General features: G+C 38.5%; 1 protein-coding gene across 9 annotated transcripts in view; it reads right to left on the bottom strand.

Annotated features, from left to right (window-relative positions):
• INPP4B (inositol polyphosphate-4-phosphatase type II B) overlaps positions 1–24,300 on the bottom strand; it is a 366,270-nt gene that overhangs the window by 87,223 nt on the left and 254,747 nt on the right. For all 9 annotated transcript variants that reach the window (XM_072119662.1, XM_072119688.1, XM_072119643.1 and 6 more), the window contains 2 exons: positions 17,735–17,807; positions 7,431–7,578 (listed from right to left, as the gene is read on the bottom strand). In XM_072119662.1, coding sequence (XP_071975763.1) covers positions 7,431–7,578; positions 17,735–17,807 — 221 coding nt within the window. The remainder of the gene's footprint in view (positions 1–7,430; positions 7,579–17,734; positions 17,808–24,300) is intronic.

Here is a 24,300-nt window from a genome sequence, read left to right on the forward strand (position 1 = left end):
CAGAATAACTTTCCTACCTAGCTCACCGGACATAAGGAAGCTTCTTTCAGTTTTAGCATAATTGATTAAAAATGTCTTCCTGGATTAACTTTAATAGTTTTTTTTTAATATATTGCAGTAGTCTTTTAAAGGCTCATCAGGAGAAAAGAAAAACACAGAAGTATATCCTCAAGACCTGGAAAAGATGCATTTACACTGAAGTGTAATTACACAAGGACTCCAGGTCATGTGATCTCCTGTTCCCAAGAGTTGATCTGATCATGTGAACGGGGGCTGGATTTAGGCTTATTAAAGAGATCCAGCCCCTTCCGTCACTACAGCCAATTGTATAGAGTGTACAGAGATTTCCATCTGCCTTTTGCCAGCTTGGAGCAAAGTGCTGTGACTGAGGGGGCAGGATCTCCTCAGTACAGTGGGTTGAATCTGGCTCCTGGTGTATTGTTATACATAAATGAGGACATCCTTTGTTATCTTCAAGATGAAGCAACAAGCAATATACAGTGAACTTATTAAAAGGTAACAACACTCATCAGTGAATAAGCGGGACGGAAAAGCACCCACAGGTCCTCATAGAACCGTGGTTTAATGAAAACAAATGATACTGGGACAGTGCAATGAATTAAACCATAGCTCAAAGAAGCCTTCAGAATCAGACTAGGTTTTAGGTTCCTTAAGACTGTTTTGAAGCCAAAATCAAAAGTCCTTTAAAATTTCTCTCCCATTACTATCCAGACCTTGTTTTAGCTTCCAATTGCATGAAAAATGTAACCCAAATACAGAAACTCACACAAGTTTGCACAAATGTTTGCCTGTATATTAAGCAGAGTCTACTATAAAACATTAATTGGTAGAGTAATGTTCTAGTGAAATCTGAACCCGCAGACAACAGTGAGCCAAGATTCTTCTTTAATGTTTTATATGCCAACACCACATTCATAAATGCAATAATTATCTCATCTACAATTTGCATCGTTTTCTCTTCCATTGTCCTCAGAAGTAACTACTAATTACGCACATGTTTTAGATTAAGAAGTGCTCTTGTCTTGAGAAAGAATGAGCTCATGATTAATTTGATGATTACTTAAGCCTTGGAGGAAAATAAAGTATTTACAATTTATCAGAAAAATCTTGTCAAGCGGCTGCAGAAAGTAACACGAATTATGTGACACGTAGAACATCTTTATAGCTGACAAAGAAATGGATGCCACACAATTGTATTTCAAACCACTCAGACTTCAGAGCATGGAGCGATAAGTACAGACTTTATTCATTAGATTCATTTTCCAGATGAGATTATTCATTTCTTACCATTTAAACTAGGGATAATCTAAATACTATAGAGATTAAACTGCCCATGGAGATAACTCTATGCGTATGTTCACAAGGCCTAATTTTGTGCTCTCTAGAATCCGCATCTGGAAACTGGAAGGGTTTTCCTTGTGGATTCTTTAGTAGAAAGTGTCCTCCTATTCATCATTTTGAGGTCCTGCTTGGAACGTGGCTAAAAATAGGTTATGTTGCTTAATTTATTTCTTGCAAGCAGACTTTTCCACAAAGCGACAACAGAGCAATGGTAGGCAGATTCAAAATCCACCGCGTAATAAGCACTAATGCATCCTCTACCTCCAAGCCCATGAATTTCAAGCATTTGTAAGTAGACTCATCATTTCAGTCTTACTGCACTTATTCTACATACAGATTTGTGGGGGTCCAAAACTCAAGGCTCTGCTCACAGCTTAGTGGTCACCCTACTGAGCTCCTTTTCATGTGTGTAGGTGTCAACTGCAGTTCCGAGCATGGCAGTTCTGGCAATTTTCTCTGTGTTCTGGGAACAATGGATTCGCAGGAATCCAACCAATCAACAAAAAATTATTTTAAGAAATACTTTCACCAACCATAGCTATAGCTTTCATAAATAAAAATTATCATCGGATATTAGACATATGGACAAATAGATTTGTTCTGTGATAACTCACTGAACCGCTGAATCACAACCAAGTAAAGAGACACCTTCATTTATCACCTCAACCTCCAAATCTAGAAGCCTTTGCGAAAAATCTACTTTGTGCTCATTAAAGATAAAAAGTACATACGCCCAAATGTGTCCGTGTATAGAAAATATGACAAAACTAAACTGTAATATTCAGCAGTAATACATTATCTGCTCCAAAGCACAAGAAGCAATTAAGATCAAGTGATTCATTGTTACCTTGAGGGAAAATCAACTTTTTAAAGAGCCTGAAATGTGGAGCACAGCAAAACTCTGCCGAATGCCCAAAATAAATGTTTTCCACAATTTTTGTACTGAAAAAAAAAATTGAGACATTTACAGCAGTGAAAAGATGAATTTTATCAGCTGTAAAAAGCAGGGGGTACAATGATTGTAAGATTCCTCATCTCCAGCACCATAAGCGATAACAAAGTTTTAATGAGGAGCATATTGAGGTTTGTGGCACTTGTTCAAGCGACTAATATGAAACCTCCTTTCTGTGTTACGGATCTGCCAGTGAGCGCAGTCAGCCAGGCCCTCAATAGTTTCAGCTGCACATGCACCTGTATGCAGTACAATCATGGCTAGGAAACTTGTGCAGCTTAGAGGCCTTTAGGCACTGGCCACAAAAAAAATATTTATAGAATAGAATACAAAAAAAGGTAAAGGTGAAAAAATGTATGGTGATCACCGTTTTCTTGACAGATTAACCGTAATGCAGTTTAACATATAGTTCATGAAAAGTAACTCTTTTCTATGACCTATGACCTTATTGGTAGGGGCAGAGAAAGAGTAGGGTCAACAGAAGAAGATGCATTTCTTTGGCTCAAGGAATTGAAAACAAATTAAAGACTTCTAGAAGATCATACAGTAAACCTGTCACATAGAAAATAATCTGGAAGCAACGTGTTATAGCGTAACAGTAACTGAGCTAATAAATGTATAGTTTAATAATGAAGGTTCCAGTATAAAATGTATTTTATACAAATCAAATCTCTGCTCTTTCTAAGAAGAGAAGTCTCCTGACACACAGATATCAGCCACTAACCATAAATTGTAGTCATAGAAAGAGCAGAAAGGAAATGTGAGCAAAAAACGTTATACAAACTACAAAAGTAAATGTCAATCTGTTCAGCATCTCCTGCTCTATAACATGCTACTGTACATTGAAATGCATTTTAATGGTGACAAGTTCCTTTGACCTCTGCAGTAAGAACACACATTGATAATCCACGTCAGAACAGAATCTCCTGAATCTCCTGAATTGCTGCAAGTCAGAAAATAAGGACACAATTCTGCTGGGTTAACAGTATTTCTGGCGCACGGACATTTTTGGTGTGAAGCCACACCCCCTTTTCATAGCCCTCCCCTCCTTTGCCGAGCTAGTCCTAGGAGAGACAGAAAAATGTCTAAAACCCTTTATAAAGTTGATGCAGTTTTTTAGTGCAAACTGGACAGATTAATAAATCTCCCTCTATGTCTCAAATTCACTGGAGAAGCAAAACTCCTCAAATGTCAAATGTATTAAACACTACGATACACCTGCCCGGCAGAAAAGCAGGACAAAAACAGCAAAGCAGGTGCACAATCCCAGACATTGTGGCATATTCTGGTGGTATTATAAATGGGAAAACCCCTTTGATTTCACTCTTTAAGACCATGGCATTGATGCCTATAACTGCATAGTCCCTGTCCTGATTTATAGGAATAGACTTTTAGGAGTAAAATGAGGCATTTAGTTCAATAAAAATGTGACACTGGCAGAAAGTCATACTAAAATCATCTACAAAATCTGCCCTGACTCATATTTCAATCATTCTGGCTGTAGTCCCAGACACATGGGTCCCAGGCCTATTTGTCATGCATGCCATATTTACCCAATTGCATGACAATATGAGATGATAATGCTAAAAACAAAACACAAAGTAAACACCATTTCTAGCAGATATTCACCTGGATGACTTTTTATTTCTGCTTAAATAACAAGTAGATCCACATAAGGATATTTAAAGGCAAGGCTATGCATTATTCATCTGACAAATATGCATAAAAATGTGCAAGATTTATTCTGGATATGTTCATCATTCTGTCACTCCTTAGTGGCTTCTTACATGGAGTTATAACAGCACCTCCTTTACTGAAGCGCACTGGGAGGATTTGTTGGTTCCCAAGGGCAGGACAAGTTATTAAACGGCACATCACATCTTTCCTCAGCAATTTAACTTTTATTACTTCGTATTAGGTTATTTTACTAAATATTTCAAAATGTACTTATCTACACTACATATACAGAGGCTAAAGGTATTATCAATACATGGTTCACGTCCTGCTGTAGTCAAGAAAATTATTTGCCTCATTAGAACGTTTAAAAGTCTTTCATGTCTTTATTCTAAATATCATTAAAAATGTGCTAGAAAAATAGCCCTAAGTAATCATTCAGGCTTTTCAAAGTGCAACCGTGCCGGATGTGTGTGCAACACCCCTGCCAATGCGCAATGCAGAGGAGTAGTTGTGAATAAGCCCTTTGTACCGTTCAGTACACCTAGAGGTAATTAGGCAGAGGTAGACACTGCCTAGACAGGCAAGGGTTAATACTGGTTAATGTTTATCATCCAATAATGTTCTATCTTTGTAACTGGAGTGTGATTGGAGAGTGAGACCACCTGACCAGGGAGTAACAAAAATCCCGGTGGGGGGTATTGCACATGTGTAGCAAGCTCTAGCTGCAATACCAATGCAATATCAGGCAGATAGACATACAACACTTATTTAGTGATTGCCCTAAGTGTCTCCTGGTATGCCTCTGATGACGCATCGATCGGTAGATCGATCGATCGACGCAGAAACGTGTCTGCCAGGGACATAATAGAGATAGACCTACTTTATACAACCACAGATATTAGGTGTCACAATGGGAAGCTAACCCATGCTCCTGTGATGGCGCCTACTTGTTTCTTGGTGCACGATATTGGGCATCAGTTGGCACATATGTGTTTGGGTTGCCACCTGAAGTTGCCTGAAAGGTTGCCACCTGAATGTGATAGAAAAATAGCCCTTTTTCAAGGTGCAACTTCAAGGGTACACTTAGACATACAACACTTATTTGCATTGGCAGCTAGATCTTGCTACATACACATCCCGCACGGTTGCACCTTGAAAAGCCTGAATGATTACTTAGGGCTATTTTTGTAGCACATTTTTAATGATATTTTGAATAAAGACATGAAAGACGTAAACGTTCTAGACTACATATACAGAATGCATCAACCCATATCTGCATAAAGTAACATAGTATTACCATATACATGGTATATAGATATAATGAAAAGCAAAAGACATTAACCCATATCTGCACATAGTATTAACATACATACGATAGATAGATAGATAGATACATACATACATACATACAATCTAGATGTACAGAACAAATCACAGTGCTTAATAATTACCAATGAGGATATCCACTACAATTGTACACAGTCCCTATACTAAACAAGATATCAATACCAATACCAGTATACAGAACCACAATGTAATACTGAAATCATAAATACCAATAAAAAATCTTCCATCTTTATTTATACATGGCATGGCAATCAACAAGACATCAAAATTATTACAGACAGAAGTGGTGGTGGTCAGTTCAAAATACACATATCTGCCACAATGGGCATAAGAATAAATCCAGGGAGAAAGGTATACACAAATGCAAACAGTATTTTTACCCCTAAGGACGTTATATACTGTACATTGAATGCCTACCACAATAAATTAACTCACGGACTACCATCACGACACCCCGACGTACGTTTCGCCGTCGCTTCCTCAAGGGGGTGTGAAATAACAGTGCTGCCTTTTTCTGAATTAGATAGATATATTCCACTAATAGAAAGCACTACCAAATAGTGAAAATAAGTGATAAGGGAAATTTATCATATGCATGTTTATGCATCAGCGTTTGGTAGAGGGCACCTCCTCCCCTGTCAGGGAGGATACATCAAGCGGCATAGACCAAGGAGCTCTATGCCCCCTACCCCACATGGTGTGTAGGTGGCATAATCGTAAAATAATCACAATTTCCTGCAGAAAACTGGCGTTGCAGCACTGACTAATGTCCTCCATTATGTTTATGCCAAAAATTGTTTCCCTCACATCCCCATAAAACCTATGAGTTATAAACCTGTCTCATATCTATGGATCTATAAAAAGAGTTATGGGCATGGCCTAAAGTCATGTGGCCAGAGTGACATCATTACAGGTCCTTCAGCCTCCTAACATTAGCAAACTGTACCCCATGCACATTTCTGACGACATAAAACATCACAGCAGGAGCTGCTGTATTCAGCCAGAGGAGGACATGCTCACCTCGACTCCCTATAGAGATCCTTGAATACCAGGTAAAATTATAAAGCTGGATATATTGGAATCTGAGTGGAACACTTTTTAGCTAAAAAGTTGGTTACTAGGGCTCTATTAGAATCTATTTGGGAAAAACGTGGTGACAGGTTCTCTTTAAGAACAAACCTGAAGAACCTATTGTGTATGTAACCTAGGGTCGACCTGTATAATAAATGATGCAGTAGCCTTTATGCAGACACGAAGCTACATTCAATATTCACTGAATATAAGGATTTTTCCAAGCTGTATTATTTTTAGATTTACTTTACATATAAACTGCAAATTCTAAGTAACTTTCTGCTTAAAGGCAACTATTTGCACAAGTAGAGTGGAAAAAGACACCAGTCAATGCCATTTTCTACAATAAAAAGGCATTGATACCTGTGCCTGCTCTGCAAACTGCAGAACATAGTCTGCTTGGATAAAAGCCAAAACATTGTGTTACCATTTATTGTAATACCGTCTGTGTAGATATTAATATATAGTATTAAGACGAGATCTTTACAGAACAGGAAGTGTTGGCCTATTACGAGGCTCAGGGGCCAGCCAAAAAATTGCAAGAATTCAGGATTAATTGGCATTTACAGTGCATTTATCATTCAAGGCTTGTATGAAATACTTAATTTGTTTCTAGTTGAAAATATTATCCATAAAAGATACTGTATAATGTGTTTCTATATGGAGTATTAGTCAGGAAAATGTAGGCAGACCAACTGGAAAGATTTTTTTATACATAAATGAGCAAACCCCAATAGAGTTCAGCTTTCCTCACATTTGTAATTGGGATCTATTAAAAGTTGGCGGAAAACAGGCATTTTAAAGTGGTGCTTGCCAACACACAGAGCGTTGCCCTGGGAATGAAGCAGTCAACATTACGTTACAATGCTTTAGTATGTGCCATAATAGTATACTGTGGCAGGATATGGAGATTTTGCCTTATGGTTCCTGACTTCAATGCAATTAAATATGAAAACATTCTGGTAGCCTATCAGTTCCGCTACAGCGAGTAACATGACACTGCTCACATCTTTTTTTTTACCTTCTGGTGTCTTCTTTTAAGTAGAGAGTAAGCAGTTGCTTTGGGATATGAAAAGACATGATGCTTTCTGACATCTGCTCCCGAACACAAATCCACTTGTTGTCAGATGCAGGGAATCTGTAGAACTTGTAGATGGGATTCTTCAACACTGTTGGGGAAATAGTACATGCTCAATTCTTGTTTCCTTTGATGGCAATACCATAGATATTCAGAACTTTATTAGGCATTAAACACAAGATTCCATATGTGTCTGTACTTACCTTAGCTCAAATTTTATTAATGGAAACATTTCAGACTAATGGCATCTCAAACAATAAACATAATTCAACCTTGGATTTTGCAAATAAGTCTCCACTTACATGAAGCAGAAAATGGATCTGGCTGTATGTTAGCCAAACTAGGCAAATCTTAGGCAAGTGGACATTTTTCATGCCCCAGGTAAGTAGTCTTCATGGCAAAAACCCTCCTCTCAGCTCCATGTTCCCCTCTGCCTTTCTCTTGACATGATTTCCAAACTATGTAAGTGAAAGTCCAGCAATTGGCCAAGTCCTTTGGAGAAATTCCTTATGGATTAAAACACATATCACTTATTGAAAATTAAAAACATGATCATGGCACCATGAGAAAAAAAAACTAGAAAACCTACAAGTTTCAAATCGAACTAATTTTCAATGCAGGCCAATTGCTGGACCTTCACTTACATCTTTTGGACTATCCTGACTCCGACTCAGATTGTCCGATCAAAGGCAACATAATTTCCGCCTATGTTCAAACCTCATGCATGTGCACGCACAGCCCACCTCCCAGGTACGGACATTGGCAGTGAGTCACTGTTGCCATGGTGAATAAACAAATAGCATCCAGGAAGGGTGCGTTGCTCTCCTATTTGGAACGTTTGTGAAGGAATCGGCGCTGGCTTGCTCAAAAAGGACGTTTTTTTTAGGTTAAAAAGTTTCTTTTATTTAAGCCAATTACGGCAATAAAATGTAAAAGAATTAAAACAATATCAGATTCGTCAGAATCTGATGAAGCGCTCAGCACGAGAGCGAAACGCCTTTTATTGTTCTAATTCTTTTATATTTTATTGCCGGAAATGGCTTAAATAAAAGAAACCTTTTAACCTAAAAAAACAAACAAAAAAAAAACGTCCTTTTTGAGCAAGCCAGCGCCGAGTCCTTCACAAAAGTTCCAAAAAGGAGAGCAACGCACCCTTCCTGGATGCTATTCGTTTATTCTTCAAGTTACTGCATATGGACCTTTGGCGAGCCAGCAGCGGAACGTGGCAGCGGCATTGAGTCTCATACCAAGCATCAATAGGAGTTGTGCCCTACTTGCACAACTCCAAAAGGTGAGTGTATCACTACATCACAATAAATTCAAATATAAAGAGGGTAACACACTATAGGAGCACTCTTTTGTCTCTCCTTGTCTCCCCTACATCTCTACTGTTGCCATGGTGTAGACTACACAAACAAGTTTGCTAAATGAGTCGTTGAAAACAGTCAATTGCAGGTCCTTTAAAGGACATCTACCATCAGATTACCTGATGGTAATGACTACTACTGTGCTCTCCACCCCGTCCCCATGTTTCCCCAGCTTTATTTCTTATATCTTGGCATGGCTGTATTTCTTTAACAAACAAGTTTATAAGATATGCATATTAGCCTGTGATGCTCTGCAGAGCACCATCAGGCTCCACCTTAATATAATTTATGCTCGCCCCGGGGCCGTGCCAGCCGTGTTCTGCAGCTGGCCTCATATATTATGCAGAGCACCACAGGCTAATTTGCATATCGTATAAACTCATTTTTTACAGAAATGCACCATGCAAAGATATAGGAAATGAAGCTTGGGACAGGGAGGTATGTTGTAGTCATCTACCATCAGATAATTTGATGCTAGATGACCTTTAACTTCAATGAATCCTTTAACCTATTGAAAATAAGCTTACTAAGCTGCACTTTATTTTTCCATTGTTTATTTCATCCCACTGTGTATGTACAATTGGACATAAATCAAAATCAATTTGTAAATTATACAGCATTGGAAATAAAATTTGTCCCACACATGTAGAAATATGACAAATACTATATGCAATATGCCAAAAATCATCAGCTTATTGCAGTTCTCCATTCTATCCACCCGCCTAAGAAAATAAACACATATGCACTTTTAGTTCAACTACAGGCACATTTATATCACCTCATGCTCCAGAACTTTGGACATCACCAAATTTCCCCTGACTGATTTGGAGGACCCTCTCCCTGCACCTCTGCTCCACCACTTAGTAATCAAATTTATCTGCATCTTTAATGTTATGATATATTTGACTCGGAGAGCGGCATGGCACATCAGGAGGATTGCATAGGGAGGAGAGAAAACATCTTTTGGAGGTGTTTTCCCGGTGATGTCCGGTCACTGTCCTTATATAGAGTGACATCACCAGGGACTGCAGTACTGCTGCATTCGTCCCATATAGAGTTCAATGGCCTTCGCTGTGAAAAAGGCACTCAGCAGGAGGGAGCAGGATGCTTTTTACACAATACTTGATGCATACTGTTCAAACGGAGGCAAATACTATGTGTACGCTAAGTGTATATGTCAGTAGTTTTCCAGGCGTATACACTCTGCACATACATAAAACCATAGTGATGTTCTCTGGTTCTTTTTTATATTAACTTTATACTAATTTCCAAAATTGTAATGTATAAATGTATATTTGTCAAAGCCTAAACTCTAGGTCCCTGGTGAAGACCTTGTTTAAGAAGTAAGGGACCCACTTATGTATTTAGTCCAACTCACTACAATAATTATATAAAAACTTGTCCTGTTTATAATTCATAGCAAGGTTTCTTAACATTTCCAAACCAAACACCCCTAGTGAATAAGTTCCAGTGTGGTTCCCCCAAGGAAACAATGAGTTATACCTGTTAATGTTCACATCTGTTAGATTTGTTATAAAGAATAGAACATCTTTCAGCATTGTTATTTATATCCATACACAATGAAATCTCTTGAAAAGGAGGGCACCGATGGTAACTTTTGTTCCCTTCTTCAATTTGAACAGGGATCAAAACGCAGCATATGTAATGACAAACAAAACTTTTTTACTTGGGGTACCAGTAACTGACAAGCATTGTTATCTGGATCCCTGGGACTGGTGCACAATGTAATGGAGGAATGTGTGGTGGACATATTCTGTCATGGGGGATGCCACATGCTTGAATTAACTATTTAGGCACTATGCAGCAGCCTGGCATTGGTGGGAAATTTGGTAGCAAACAACGCAATAGAGAGATGCTCGCCTCTACACTGCTGATGTTCAGCCAGTACACTTTAGTGTTGTAAGACTACTTTTAGGATATGTAGATTTTATGTAGTATTAACATACTTTTTATATTTTGTTTTTTATTGAGGAAAAGGTTGCTTTTACTTTGATTGTACAAATCCACACCTCACTATCCTCTATTAATTGCCAACTGTTGATGATAGCTATTGGTGCTTTAACCAACCTATGTAAACAGATAGCATGGCAACAGTGCAGGGCGCCTTCATATTGGGGAGGGGATGATGTCATCAAGAGGGCAGCAGGATTTTGAAATCTATTGGTGAGTTTGCCAGGGGCATTTAAAAACAGTTAACAACCCCGACAGTGTCACTAGGTTTTAAAATTCATGTGTAGCTGAACCTGAATTTTTACAGATCTGCTCATCACTACACACTAGAGCACTACAGAGATTCTCTATAGCCATATGGTTATTATATCTTTAAACATTGCTATCCAAGAAACACTGAAGACCAGACTGATTTACAAACTAATAAACTATGCTATTCAGTAGTGCAAATATAGGGGGAGAATTTCTCAATTCCTTCAGTAAGTCACAATTCCTGGTATAAGGCAAGGAATTGAAACCTTACTCCACCTCTACGTCAATGGTCACAGCAGGGTGTGGAGTTGACTCTACCGAGCTGCAGGTTATAGTTCCAATTCTATTTTGGGAAAGGCCTCAGAGATTTTTAGAATGGAGTCTCTTAAAAGCGACTTGCGGATAAGATCAAGCGCTGGTGCACTATGCACCAGCCCCTGATAACTCTCCCCCCTTAGGATTCAAGCAATAGTGCTAGCTGGTCCCACAAAAACAGTCACTAAGGAAATCTAAATAGTTTTTAAAATATCTTTATAAGAAGTGTCTGTGCCAAAAATTAAGGGGCGTTTCGGTGCTCAGTCAGAACATGCGCTATATTTAACATGCAAAGTCCGACAGAATTGTGTTGCATGCCCTATGTTAAAGGTGCACCAAAAAAAAGTCGGAGCAGTGCAGGTGGTGCCAGATCCTTGCCGAACGGACGATAAACATCCTGAATCTGGTGCCCTCTGCACACTACACAGACAAACTGCATTTAGTGTAATTTGCACTGTTGTTAGTACATATGCCCCAATGTAAATATACTATACCACTAATTTATAGCATCCAGAAACATAGGACAAATATTAAGAGCTTTCGGTCTCCTGCTCGATCGTCATGTCACACTCCAGGCCTACCTTTCCTCACATTCACAAATGTGATATATTTAGTCCAAAGTTGTATAATAAAGGAAGTGATAAAGCCAGCACACAATAATTCTGCTGAATTTATAACCTAAAATATAATAAATGCCATGATTATGGCCAGATATGTGGGCTCAACGACCTTCACATAAAAGCCTTTATTTAAGTAACCATTTCAACTTTCAGGAAACACTACATGCACTTCTTTATTCCTCATAAAACCCCTGAGTTATGACATCTGCATTCACTTTGAAATCATTTACAGTGAAGAGCCCCAGGAAAAATAATAGTCACAACTCATTTCTATTTTTAAACATAAAACATAACATGAACAGAATATATAATGGATGCGTAGACAGGTTAAAACATTTAATTTCCAAAAGCATCTGTATGCAAATGACTAATGTCCTGCCATCTTCCATTACCTGCATGCTTGGAGGTACGGTAATTTATCATTGAAAAACATGAGCTTCTATTACAAAACCCTCTCACGAGGCTTAGTTATAGTCGTCCAAGTAACATGGGAAAGGGCCAATTCCTATATGTCAAATTACCAAAAAGCTCTACAACATTCACCTTTAAAATACACAATATGTTCTGTTTAATAGGTGTTTCACAAGTGAAATATATGGTTCAAATAGGGCTTGGAAATTAATGGAATTAAATCCCTCTTTCAGTTGGCCATGATTCTGAATTTGCAGAGAATTGAAAATTTGATGGCTCCACCCCCTGGTAGCCCCTGCATAGCTAACATCGGAGCCAGCAAATAAAGCCACAAGACTTCTAGAGCCATAGTGGACACAGTGGTACAAGGCAGATAGCAGCAAATGGAAAGGACACTTGTAATGTAGCTGTAATAATTGTATCAGAATGATGTATTACACACCTTTTCCCTCTCTCAAGTCTTTGCACTGTAATGTCTGCAGCTGCTCTGCCAAGGTACCACATGATTTATAGCAGTAGCTTGAACTTTCACTAAGAATGGATGTGAGTGAAAGTTTAAGTTGTTGCTATAACTCGCTGTGAACATTATAGTTCAGAGAACGCAAAGCAGAGGGGAAAGGGAGAGAGTAATAGAGAGACTATATTACATTATAAGTGTCCTCCAATGAGCTCATAGACAATTTGTATAGTTGCAGGAAATAATTATACTAAAACACACCCTCGGTAAAAAATAACACACTAAAAAAAAAATTAACCTAGCATCCCTGCCACATGCCACCCTAACTTTGCTGGTCTTTGAGATAAAAAGAAAACGTCCCTCAAAGGCTCCAATGGCTGCATATGGTAACTTCAGACCGGCAGTACTGAATCACCAATTCTAGCGTTTGATTTTTTTTGCCAGGTCTCAGTTCTGTACAATTAATGGTTTGCAAGGCAGTTCAATAATATAAATTTGCAATGTATATAAAGCTTCCAGAAGACATAACTTTTTTATTTCAGATCTCAAGTAGGCACACAAGGGCTTCTTTTTTTGCTGTATGAGTTGGAATTTCCAATGGCTTAATTTTTAGGGTAAAAATAGCATAATGGTAATTTTCTTTAACCCTTTCCTGAAAGGGAACAGAATAAAATGCCTATTTTGTCACAGTTTTGATTAAAAAACGGGATAAAATTATTCTGTAGGTTAGTGCGATTACGGAGAAACCAAACATGTACAGATTTGTTTATATTCATATTCAGTTCCATATTCTCAGAGTTATAATCTTCAAAACAGCATTATTAGGGTTTGCAGAACAGGAAATGTTTTAATTGGTGGTATTTTAGTGTACAACCAACTTTTTGTTAACTTTTTATAAAATTTCTCAGGAGGTAGGAAGGACTAAGTGGCAATTTTTGGAATCCTTTTTTATTTTTAATGCCCTTGACAGTATGGGTATAGTAACATTATATTCTCTTAGCTAAGGGGGTTATCAAATTTGTGTTTTTTTCTATTCTTAATTTGTTTACACTGTGTATTGTTGGGCAGTGCAGGAAGCAGGGACACACGCAGAGTTAAAGTCCAAAAATCACACCTCTTTGTCAAAACACAAATTCAGCCTTGGCTTAGGCACATACAAAATACAAAATAAACCCTGCCCGGCTGGGCACTGCCTAATACAATAACAGCACCTACCTATACATGTACCAGGCTGCCTGGCACACGCTCTTGGCCAGCAGAATATCAGGAGGCACTCAGTTACATTTGCTGTGTGAACGCGGTCCAGCCTGCAGCTCTCCAGGTAGTGCCTCTCCTACTGCTTTTGGCCTGCAGTCTAAATCAGGCCCTAACGAGGTCTGTGACCCGCACCTGTGGGCTATACAGAAACCCAGGTCTGAAGCCCAGATGGAGTAGGATTCCCACTACCAGCCTACCCCTACTCCATAATAAGCAGGCCCAGTACGGACATTACAAAAGGTGTCTTTGCTAGCGAGGCCAACATAGAACAAACAAACTTCTGCTTTACTGCAGACAAATCCAGGGCTTTTACCATGTGCTTTTATCTGCCTGTAGGGCAGATAGCGGTTCTCCCACATGACACCTCTCACTTTCTCATAGCATATAATTATGGGGAAAATGCTTTAGTTTGGGGTGATTTTTTATTTATTATTTTTTTTAAATTTTAATTACCATAACTTCTTTTTTTACTGTCCCACTTGGAGACTACACCTTGATCTCTGTTATAATCCATTGCAATAATTCTGTACTGCACTGTATTATAACTGTCAGTTTTCACTGACATTCTACCCATTCGATCCAGTGACAGATCAAGTGGGCCTAATATGCTTCTGTACTTGGCAGATACAGAGGACTTGATAAGGTCTCCGGTTGTCATGGGGGGCATATGTTTGTATTGTCCTGTCCACAATACTGTAGTGAACCAATTTTTTTCTACTGCTAGCTAGTTATTATATCTCAAGTTATAAAATCAGGATTGATTACCAAAATCAGTTACCTTACGATACCCGGACTAAAAATTTGTAAAAAAATCTTTAAGCAAGACACTTACAAAAGCAAAATGTCTTCCAAGACAACTTTTTGACATCATTCCCCATTTTGTGCCACACAAATGGAAAAGTATTCCATTACAGGCAGTCCCCGGGTTACATACAAGATAGGGTCTGTAGGTTTGTTCTTAAGTTGAGTTTGTATGTAAGTTGGAACTGTATATTTTATCATTGTAATCCCAGCCAGAACTTTTTTGGTCTCTGTGACAATTGGATTTTAAAAATGTTGGGTTATCATAAGAATCAATATTATCACTAAAGCTTCATTACAGACACCTGTGATAACTGTTACAGCTGATCATTGTAGCCTAGGACTAAAGCACAATAAATTACCAATATCCAGAGGTCCGTTTGTAACTATGGGTCGTATGTAAGTCGAGTGTTCTTAAGTAGGGGACCGCCTGTATTCTGGAGTAGCAGGCCAAATTAGCCTTTCCCTGATAAATCTGGGTATGGTTTGGTCCAGGCCAGACTAAACTCTGGAATTAATGGTCCTGTGGTTGGACATACTATACCTAGGATGTAAAATAATCTAGGTCAAACTATACCCCTATAGGCCAAAATATACCCCTCTAACTTGGAACCTACTATAGTCTGATCCAAGTCTAGGTATAGTATGATCCAGGCTACAGTACACTCCTGGGGATAAACTCTATACCTGTGGGTATAAAATAGGCCAGACTATATCCATTCAGGCCATAATGGTATCACTTCACTAAGTTTTTCCCCCAATCTTCAATTTAACTGACAGTTGATGTTTCTGTCCCATCAGTGTGTAGTGTTATATATTATAACTGTTATGAATGTTTCTCTCTGCTCTAGGAGGCCCCAAGCTTTTTCCACTTCAACTTTTAAAGACCAACTATATGACCAGCTTTTGAGATTAAAACACTTGCCTGTTCATAGAGTTTTAAGTTTGAAGTCAGTTTGCTTTATTGCCTAACCAGAGCTGAATCCCCAATGAAAAGATGAAAATTGAATTCCTGTGTACATCACTCAATGATACTGATGGGAGGGGGGGGGGTAAAAATTGGTACAGTCTAGTCTGGACTTTGGTTATGCTTAGGAGTGTTATAGCGATGAATTTTACAATAACTTCACTAGTTTAGGGTGCTGTGCACACATCATGTGGATTTCTTTTTAGAATGTGAGTCCTTGAAAAATTAATCCCTGTGCTGTAAAGTATATAAAGCGGTTTCAAGACTAGTTTACAAATGAGTAAATCCTTAGCATCATTAGCATTAGTCTCACTTTACTTTTATAAATTAGTTCAGGGTAACATTTGGGATTTTCTTCTTCCTATTATTTTCCCTTCATGGCTCAAACAATATTTGTCATCTGATTGTTTATTATTGTATTGTATAAATCATCTCTGTACATTTTAATATTGCAGATCTAATCCACTTAATCTTGAGATATTTGCAGTTGTGTGTTAATATGCAGAAGTAAGGGTAATTAATCACTGTAACAATGCAACACACTGCAAAGAATGGGCAGCAGAGTAAAAATAAAGTATTTTGTGCAGATTATTAGACATTATAAGATTTCTCCTGCATATCCCTCTTTCTTTGGAATTATTACCCCAAACTGATCAGATATAATGACAATGAAATGTATCAGATTTTAAAACTACTCATAGCCGAGAAACTTCACAACCACACAAAGCCATTGACCAAACTCCAATTAAAACCCACTTATTTATCGCAAAGAGCAAACATACAATTTAAGCAGTAATTTATAACTGCTCTGCCATAGCTTACAATTGTAAACACAAATCCCATTGAAAGAAGGAGGGCAAATTCATATTTACATTGTAGCATCCCTCCATGGTCCCCCAGAACTCAAAGCAGGAGCACCAATCCGTGTCAGACTGGAGTCCCTTGGGACCACCAGAGAAAATCCTTTTTGGGGGCACCCTTCAACTACTGTATATATTTATGTTTTACAATGCATTATAAGATTTCAACCAAAAGATACCATTTCCAGTTAAAGTGTGCAGATGTGAGAAATGGTTCTTAAAATATACAAAATGGGGTAGATTTATCAAAGACTGCTGCTCCCTGGACCAGAGAAAATATGCAGATACTTTATTGAGGTGTGTATGCCTCTTTTGTGTAAGCCCCAGAGGTACAAACAAAATAAAAGCTCTTATGGAGCTCTTGTGGAGAAAAGATAACCCTAGCACTGATTGGCTGAGGGTTGACAGCTCGGCCAACCAATGCTAGAGTTATCATCACACAAAGAGCGATCTTCACTGTGTGGCGTGAATATGAGCAGGACATGAATGCATCTTCCGGACTCACAACTTCCCGAAAGATGATGACAATGTACCGCTACTCCCCACCACAGCTGTTTTCTGTGTGCTGCACAGTGAGTGGATACCTTACTAGGCAGCTGATGCCACAGGGTCACATGACCATTTAATGCCATGGCCCACCTCAAGATTCTCCAGTCCTTCGGTGGGCCAGTCCGACACTGACTGAGAATGCCTACTCAGAAGAGTCCTATCTAGAAAACTTCGGTGCCCCCGGACAAGGTTATGAATGCTGCCTTTGGCACCCGTGCCATACCACTGCTCGAGGACAAATATATACAATCCTCTAACATTTAGCTGGGCACAAGTAGAAGTTGTTTCAGCAGTCAATTTATGATATCTCAGGTTCATGTGAGAACAATACATGGAGTTAGAGATTTCTACAACACATAAGTGAACAGCGGTTTAGTCTTGTAACAACATAAAAGTATAAATGATAGAATATCATCTTACCTGCATTTAGTAAAGGCGGATTGTCACTCCCACTGAGCATCTCTGGTGAAGAGCATTCACACACCAAGGCGCACTGGATGAAGATATAAACACAGTAAGGAAATATGCAAACAATAACACAGTATATTAATTCAAACAATACCCAATTCTACCATTCTTGTAATAAGTTAAGATGTAAAGTTGTATTAATGTGCACAACAGCCTTTCCCCTGACTAGAAGCCAATCCTTTGTGGCTCTTGGTAACACTATGGGAACTCCCTTATTTGAACTCATTTATAAGACCAGAGCACTTTAATAAGGCACATAGACTGATCTATAGATCTGTGTAGTTGAAATGAATCATCCAAGATGTTAGACAATTTGCCCTTGAGAGTATAGTTGTAAGAGCTTGAAGCAGCTGAACTGGACCTCTAAACTTTTTGACATATTTACTAATATCTATATATCCTGCCACCCCTTTGTTATTACTTCTAGACAGTTGTGATTAGCTATCAAGGTGGGGGTTAACAGTTAGAGGTTGTGTGTCTCTGTACATCTAATAATGCTCAATCATTGTGGACAATGTGGTGCACCACCAAACTAGTAACACCCACTTACCCAGCTGAAATTATTTAGCATAATGTAGTTTAAAATGTAATTGTCGTGATAATTTGAAGTCCGTTTTCTCATATTCTAATGACCCGGAATCATATCTCATGCCTGCTAGTAATGCTGTCCATTGTATCATACTGTTTTATTCTTATTGTAATGGATGAAACAAAAATTTAAATAAAAATTACAGTTATAAAACAAAAAATGTAATGGTCAATTCCAGAACGTCAAGCATGTATGTACTCATAAATCCTGTTGCTGTGGCTGTGCTAATCTTATATTTGTTATCCATGGCCTCCTTCCTTTTAAAATCTAATTTTAACATTATGCTAAAAAACCTAAAGGGCTCTGGTGGTTATTTCCAGAGCCCCTCACTGCTGTAGCTTTACAGGCTGTTAAAATGAACAGAGCACTTCCCCCTTCCCTTCACCCGGAACTTCCTGCGGGTGCTAGATTACACATACAAAGTGCGTAGAGAGAGCAGAAGGTTGGGTGAGTCATGTTTTGTTCATTGTAAAAACCTGTGAATCTGCAGCACAGATTGCTCTGGTAACACCCCAGAGCCCTTCAAGCTAATTAGCATAAATGTAAAAGTTGATTTAAGAAAAAATGAACATTACCACAGTCATTGTGCCTGGATTGTTAAGTATCTCCGATTTATTATTCTTGATGGTAGATTACCTTTAAATCTAGGTGGTTTACCTTCTCCTGAGTTAAAAATTTGGGTGGTATGTAGTACAATTTAACCATTTCTGCATAATAAAGTTTTTACTGTAATAGCTTCTATTGAATAAAGTGTCCCTGTCTGGCTTCCTGAGAATCCAAAAGTATTTGGAAAAAAAAAAAAAGTATAATAAATCAAGCAGGTGTAGCGAAATGTGTAGATGCATTACTGTTTTTTCCTCTTTCTAATCGTTATGCAAATTGACCTAGCTGATGATGTTTTTTTTTTTTTTAAGTATGTATCCATTAGCAGCATTTTACCTATTGATAAAACACAGCTGGGAGACAATTTTAGATTATATCGTGCTGTTTTACATACAAAATAGATGTTCATCACAACATAATGTATATCAAGTTCAAGGCAAACTTAACTACACTCACCGGCCACTTTATTAGGTACACCTGTCCAACTGCTCGTTAACACTTAATTTCTAATCAGCCAATCACATGGCGGCAACTCAGTGCATTTAGGCATATAGACATGGTCAAGACAATCTCCTGCAGTTCAAACCGAGCATCAGTATGGGGAAGAAAGGTGATTTATGTGCCTTTGAACGTGGCATGGTTGTTGGTGCCAGAAGGGCTGGTCTGAGTATTTCAGAAACTGCTGATCTACTGGGATTTTCATGCACAACCATCTCTAGGATTTACAGAGAATGGTCTGAAAAAGAAAAAACATCCAGTGAGCGGCAGTTCTGTGGGCGGAAATGCCTTGTTGATGCCAGAGGTCAGAGGAGAATGGGCAGACGGGTTCGAGCTGATAGAAAGGCAACAGTGACTCAAATCGCCACCCATTACCACCAAGGTAGGCAGAAGAGCATCTCTGAATGCACAGTACGTCGAACTTTGAGGCAGATGGGCTACAGCAGCAGAAGACCACACCGGGTGCTACTCCTTTCAGCTAAGAACAGGAAACTGAGGCTACAATTTGCACAAGCTCATCGAAATTGGACAGTAGAAGATTGGAAAAACGTTGCCTGGTCTGATGAGTCTCGATTTCTGCTGCGACATTCAGATGGTAGGGTCAGAATTTGGCGTCAACAACATGAAAGCATGGATCCATCCTGCCTTGTATCAACGGTTCAGGCTGGTGGTGGTGGTGTCATGGTGTGGGGAATATTTTCTTGGCACGCTTTGGGCCCCTTGGTACCAATTGAGCATTGTTGCAACGCCACAGCCTACCTGAGTATTGTTGCTGACCATGTCCATCCCTTTATGACCACAATGTACCCAACATCTGATGGCTACTTTCAGCAGGATAATGCGCCATGTCATAAAGCTGGAATCATCTCAGACTGGTTTCTTGAACATGACAATGAGTTCACTGTACTGAAATGGCCTCCACAGTCACCAGATCTCAATCCAATAGAGCATCTTTGGGATGTGGTGGAACGGGAGATTCACATCATGGATGTGCAGCCGACAAATCTGTGTGCAGCCGACAAAACTGTGTGATGCCATCATGTCAATATGGACCAAAATCTCTGAGTAATGCTTCCAGCACCTTGTTGAATCTATGCCATGAAGAATTGAGGCAGTTCTGAAGGCAAAAGGGGGTCCAACACGTTACTAGCATGGTGTACCTAATAAAGTGGCCGGTGAGTGTATATGCCTTGTAAACACCCAATGAAAAATGTGTGGAAATCAAGGCTAACTTTGTACTGGTAAGAGAAACTCTGGGTCATCCATTAAGCTGTTAGTTTTATAAGGCACACACATGTAACATCCATCATATAAAATTTGAGAGATGGGGGCTATTATGGGTTATATACAGTAACTTAGCAGCAGATCAGTTTTTTTTGGATCTGATTCCACAGCTCAAGTTTCGTACTCCATGCGTGCACACAAAACAAACTTTGGCACAGATCTGAAATTCTATTTTAAATTTTTTCCCAGATTTGCATTAAATTTCGAGATTTTCCATGATAGAGATCATAAGGATAGCAAAGTACATCCTCTGAATTCTATGGTTTTACCTATAATGAAATGATGAAGAAATATTATATCGGCCTACGAGAGTCTTAAAATTTGGCATAATCCACCTTAGATTAACAGATTCCATTGTATCGCTATTTATTTGATATGAAAAAGAGTCAATTACTTGTTATGCAGAAATCAAGGTATAGAAGGCAAATGTTGCTATTCAAAGCCTGTTTATTAACCTTTACAGGCACCAAGACATAGCTGTTCACCTTGGGGAGAGCTAGAATTTGCGATTATTTCACTTCTTCTATGCCAGAAAACTAGTGTAGCAGCAGTGCTAATTCTCCCTCATAAAGTTGTGTTTTTAAAATCCTGTTGATCTTACTCCACTCATCTCAGGCTTTATTGTGCCAAGACAAAAGGTCTAGAAGGAAACGTGTGTACATTTTATTTTAAGTATGGATTAATTCCATACGTACGTTTAGGAGAAGCTAGATCCAATTAAAACATAACTTTTATTCACAGCTACTAAACTAGAACAGACTCTGATATACTAATATCAGATGTTAGATAAGATAGATATAAGGTACTCCGTCTGTATGCCCAATATTTAAGGGCGTACAAAATTTGTTTTTGACTCCACTACCCTTAGTGCTATCTTGCAGGATATTACTCCACACACCTTATCTCACACTGATATACACCCAATGAGTTTTTAGTGACAAAACACCATCATCAGGGGTGGTTATGAAACATAATACACTTCAAGATACATGGCAGCATGTATATCAGCGACGTTGCATAGTGAAATTTGCTGGGTATATAAATATGTAGCCCTGCCCCCATTGGGAGCGCCTATCTCCCTCTGGACCTATCATATTCAAGTTCCTCTAGAGCGACTCCCACCCCAAATCGTCATCGACGCCTACCACTCATGGATCATTGAAAAGTACTTCCCATGATCCTGTTGTCACATGACCAGCAGAGTACCAACATCACACATCACAGGACCAAGCCCCTAGTCTTCTACTCAGTGAATTTACCTATGGCATATAGAATTTGTATCCTCTAATATTTATGTATAATTCAGTGAAAGTTATAAGTTGTAAGAATGTATGTATTACCCAATATGTACATACTAGTTAACTTGACAACGGTTTCATATGCCCATTAATTTTAATCTATAAAGGAACTTTGAGACCATTAATGTACTGGCATGTCTCTAAGCCCAATAACAGGAATCCCAGGACAGCACTATGGCCCTTTCCAAGAGATTTGTAAATTATATGGACATTTACAATGTTACAGCAATACTTAAACTGCACGCTAGCCCTAACGTGACCCTTGGTATGTGCTATTTGAGAGTAATAAAGCACTTTGCATGCATTATTTAATTAGCATTAAAATGTGCCAATACAATGCTACAGCTTTAATAGCAATGTTCTAAGTTACAAACCACAATAACAGCTTCACCATGATCATTATATATATCATTAGTGAAGCCCCAGCTACTATCGCATTTGGGATAAATAGTACACGGATTGCATTTTATTGGTATATTTTCTCTTTCATAACTTCCAAAATAGAATTTCAGACTAGGCAATCTTTGGCAGCTTGCACGAGGACCCCAGCTGCAGGATCCAGAGACACTCATGTTTTTCAGGGATATCAGCGTAGGCATATGAAATAAAAGAGCTTTATAATACATACACAGTGTAGTCTAAATATATCTGCTTATTTGAATCTGCTTTATTATACGTTATATAAGTAGTAAAATACAAGAGACAGTTTTGGCAGCTGTGCACCTTAATAAGATAAGTGTATCGAACCAATGCTGTCAAGACATAAAATGATACAAGCACATCCAAACCTGTGCTTCAAGTTCTGATAAAATACAGAAAAACTATTTGTTGTATATAAACATAACGGAAATAAGTTCTTTTGGTGATGTGACTTTCCTGTCCTTTTTTCAATTTTATTGTTATTTGTTGCAAAAATAGAAGACCACAGCTGTCATTGCAAGTGGAGTTTTCCACTATTTTTTATTTCAATAATCATATAAATAGTTTATTTTGAAAGTCAATATTAACCCACACAACATGAAAACAGAAACTGTAACTTATGTCTATGGGTAAAAATAAAGAAATAAACTAAACTTCCCTATTGCAGTTCTGAGTTCTGAAGTGATATTATGTGCATTGTAAAATGTACACAAAGTGATACTACTAATGAAAGGAGTAGCCACGGACACCAGGAATAATATATGTGACTTTATTTTATGCAATATTCTGCTGGCATCTCTGCTGTCTGAGGGGGCTATGCAGCCAATGACTTTTCGAATTAAAAAAATGTTAAAAAATTGTTGGCTGCGCTTATTTCTACTCAAGGTTGGACCAAGTACCTTTAGCTTCTTGGTTCTAGTGGTAGGGCTATCATATCATATGTCAGTACACAAGCACCGGTGTATGATAAATAGGGGGGGAATTTATTAAGATTGACGTTTAGTACCAGCATAGTGCATGTCAGATTTACCAGACTCTTAGTGAGTCTGGCGGTGAGTATGTTTGCTGGAAAGCAATCTCCACCAGGTCTGACCAGTTCAGCGGTAGAGGCTATAGTAGCTACGTTAATACCCCTCCAATATGTTATATTCTTTTTACCATTTAAGTGATTGATCCAATAACTGTCTGTATAAGGGCTCTTGAATGTGTGGGGGCCGGTATATGGCTGCAAAATACCGCCCCCCCCTATGGCACCCGGTCATTGTGCGGTGAGTGTGCATGGAAAAGTATAGGACATTTCCTATATTTTGCCATACTATGGCATTGCTTCTCTATGGCAATGGAAGGGGTGAGCAGTGCTCCCCCCTCCTCTCTCCTACGCACTGCTGTATGCTCGCATACGTATGTGTGCAAGGTGCAAGTAGTATTTGCATATACAATTAAGGGATATGACAGCACTATGGCCCTTTCCAAGAGATTTGTAAATTATATGGACATTTACAATGTTACAGCAATACTTAAACTGCACGCTAGCCCTAACGTGACCCTTGGTATGTGCTATTTGAGAGTAATAAAGCACTTTGCATGCATTATTTAATTAGCATTAAAATGTGCCAATACAATGCTACAGCTTTAATAGCAATGTTCTAAGTTACAAACCACAATAACAGCTTCACCATGATCATTATATATATCATTAGTGAAGCCCCAGCTACTATCGCATTTGGGATAAATAGTACACGGATTGCATTTTATTGGTATATTTTCTCTTTCATAACTTCCAAAATAGAATTTCAGACTAGGCAATCTTTGGCAGCTTGCACGAG

This window comes from Engystomops pustulosus, chromosome 1, assembly GCF_040894005.1.
Source record: "Engystomops pustulosus chromosome 1, aEngPut4.maternal, whole genome shotgun sequence".
Lineage (NCBI taxonomy): Eukaryota > Metazoa > Chordata > Amphibia > Anura > Leptodactylidae > Engystomops > Engystomops pustulosus.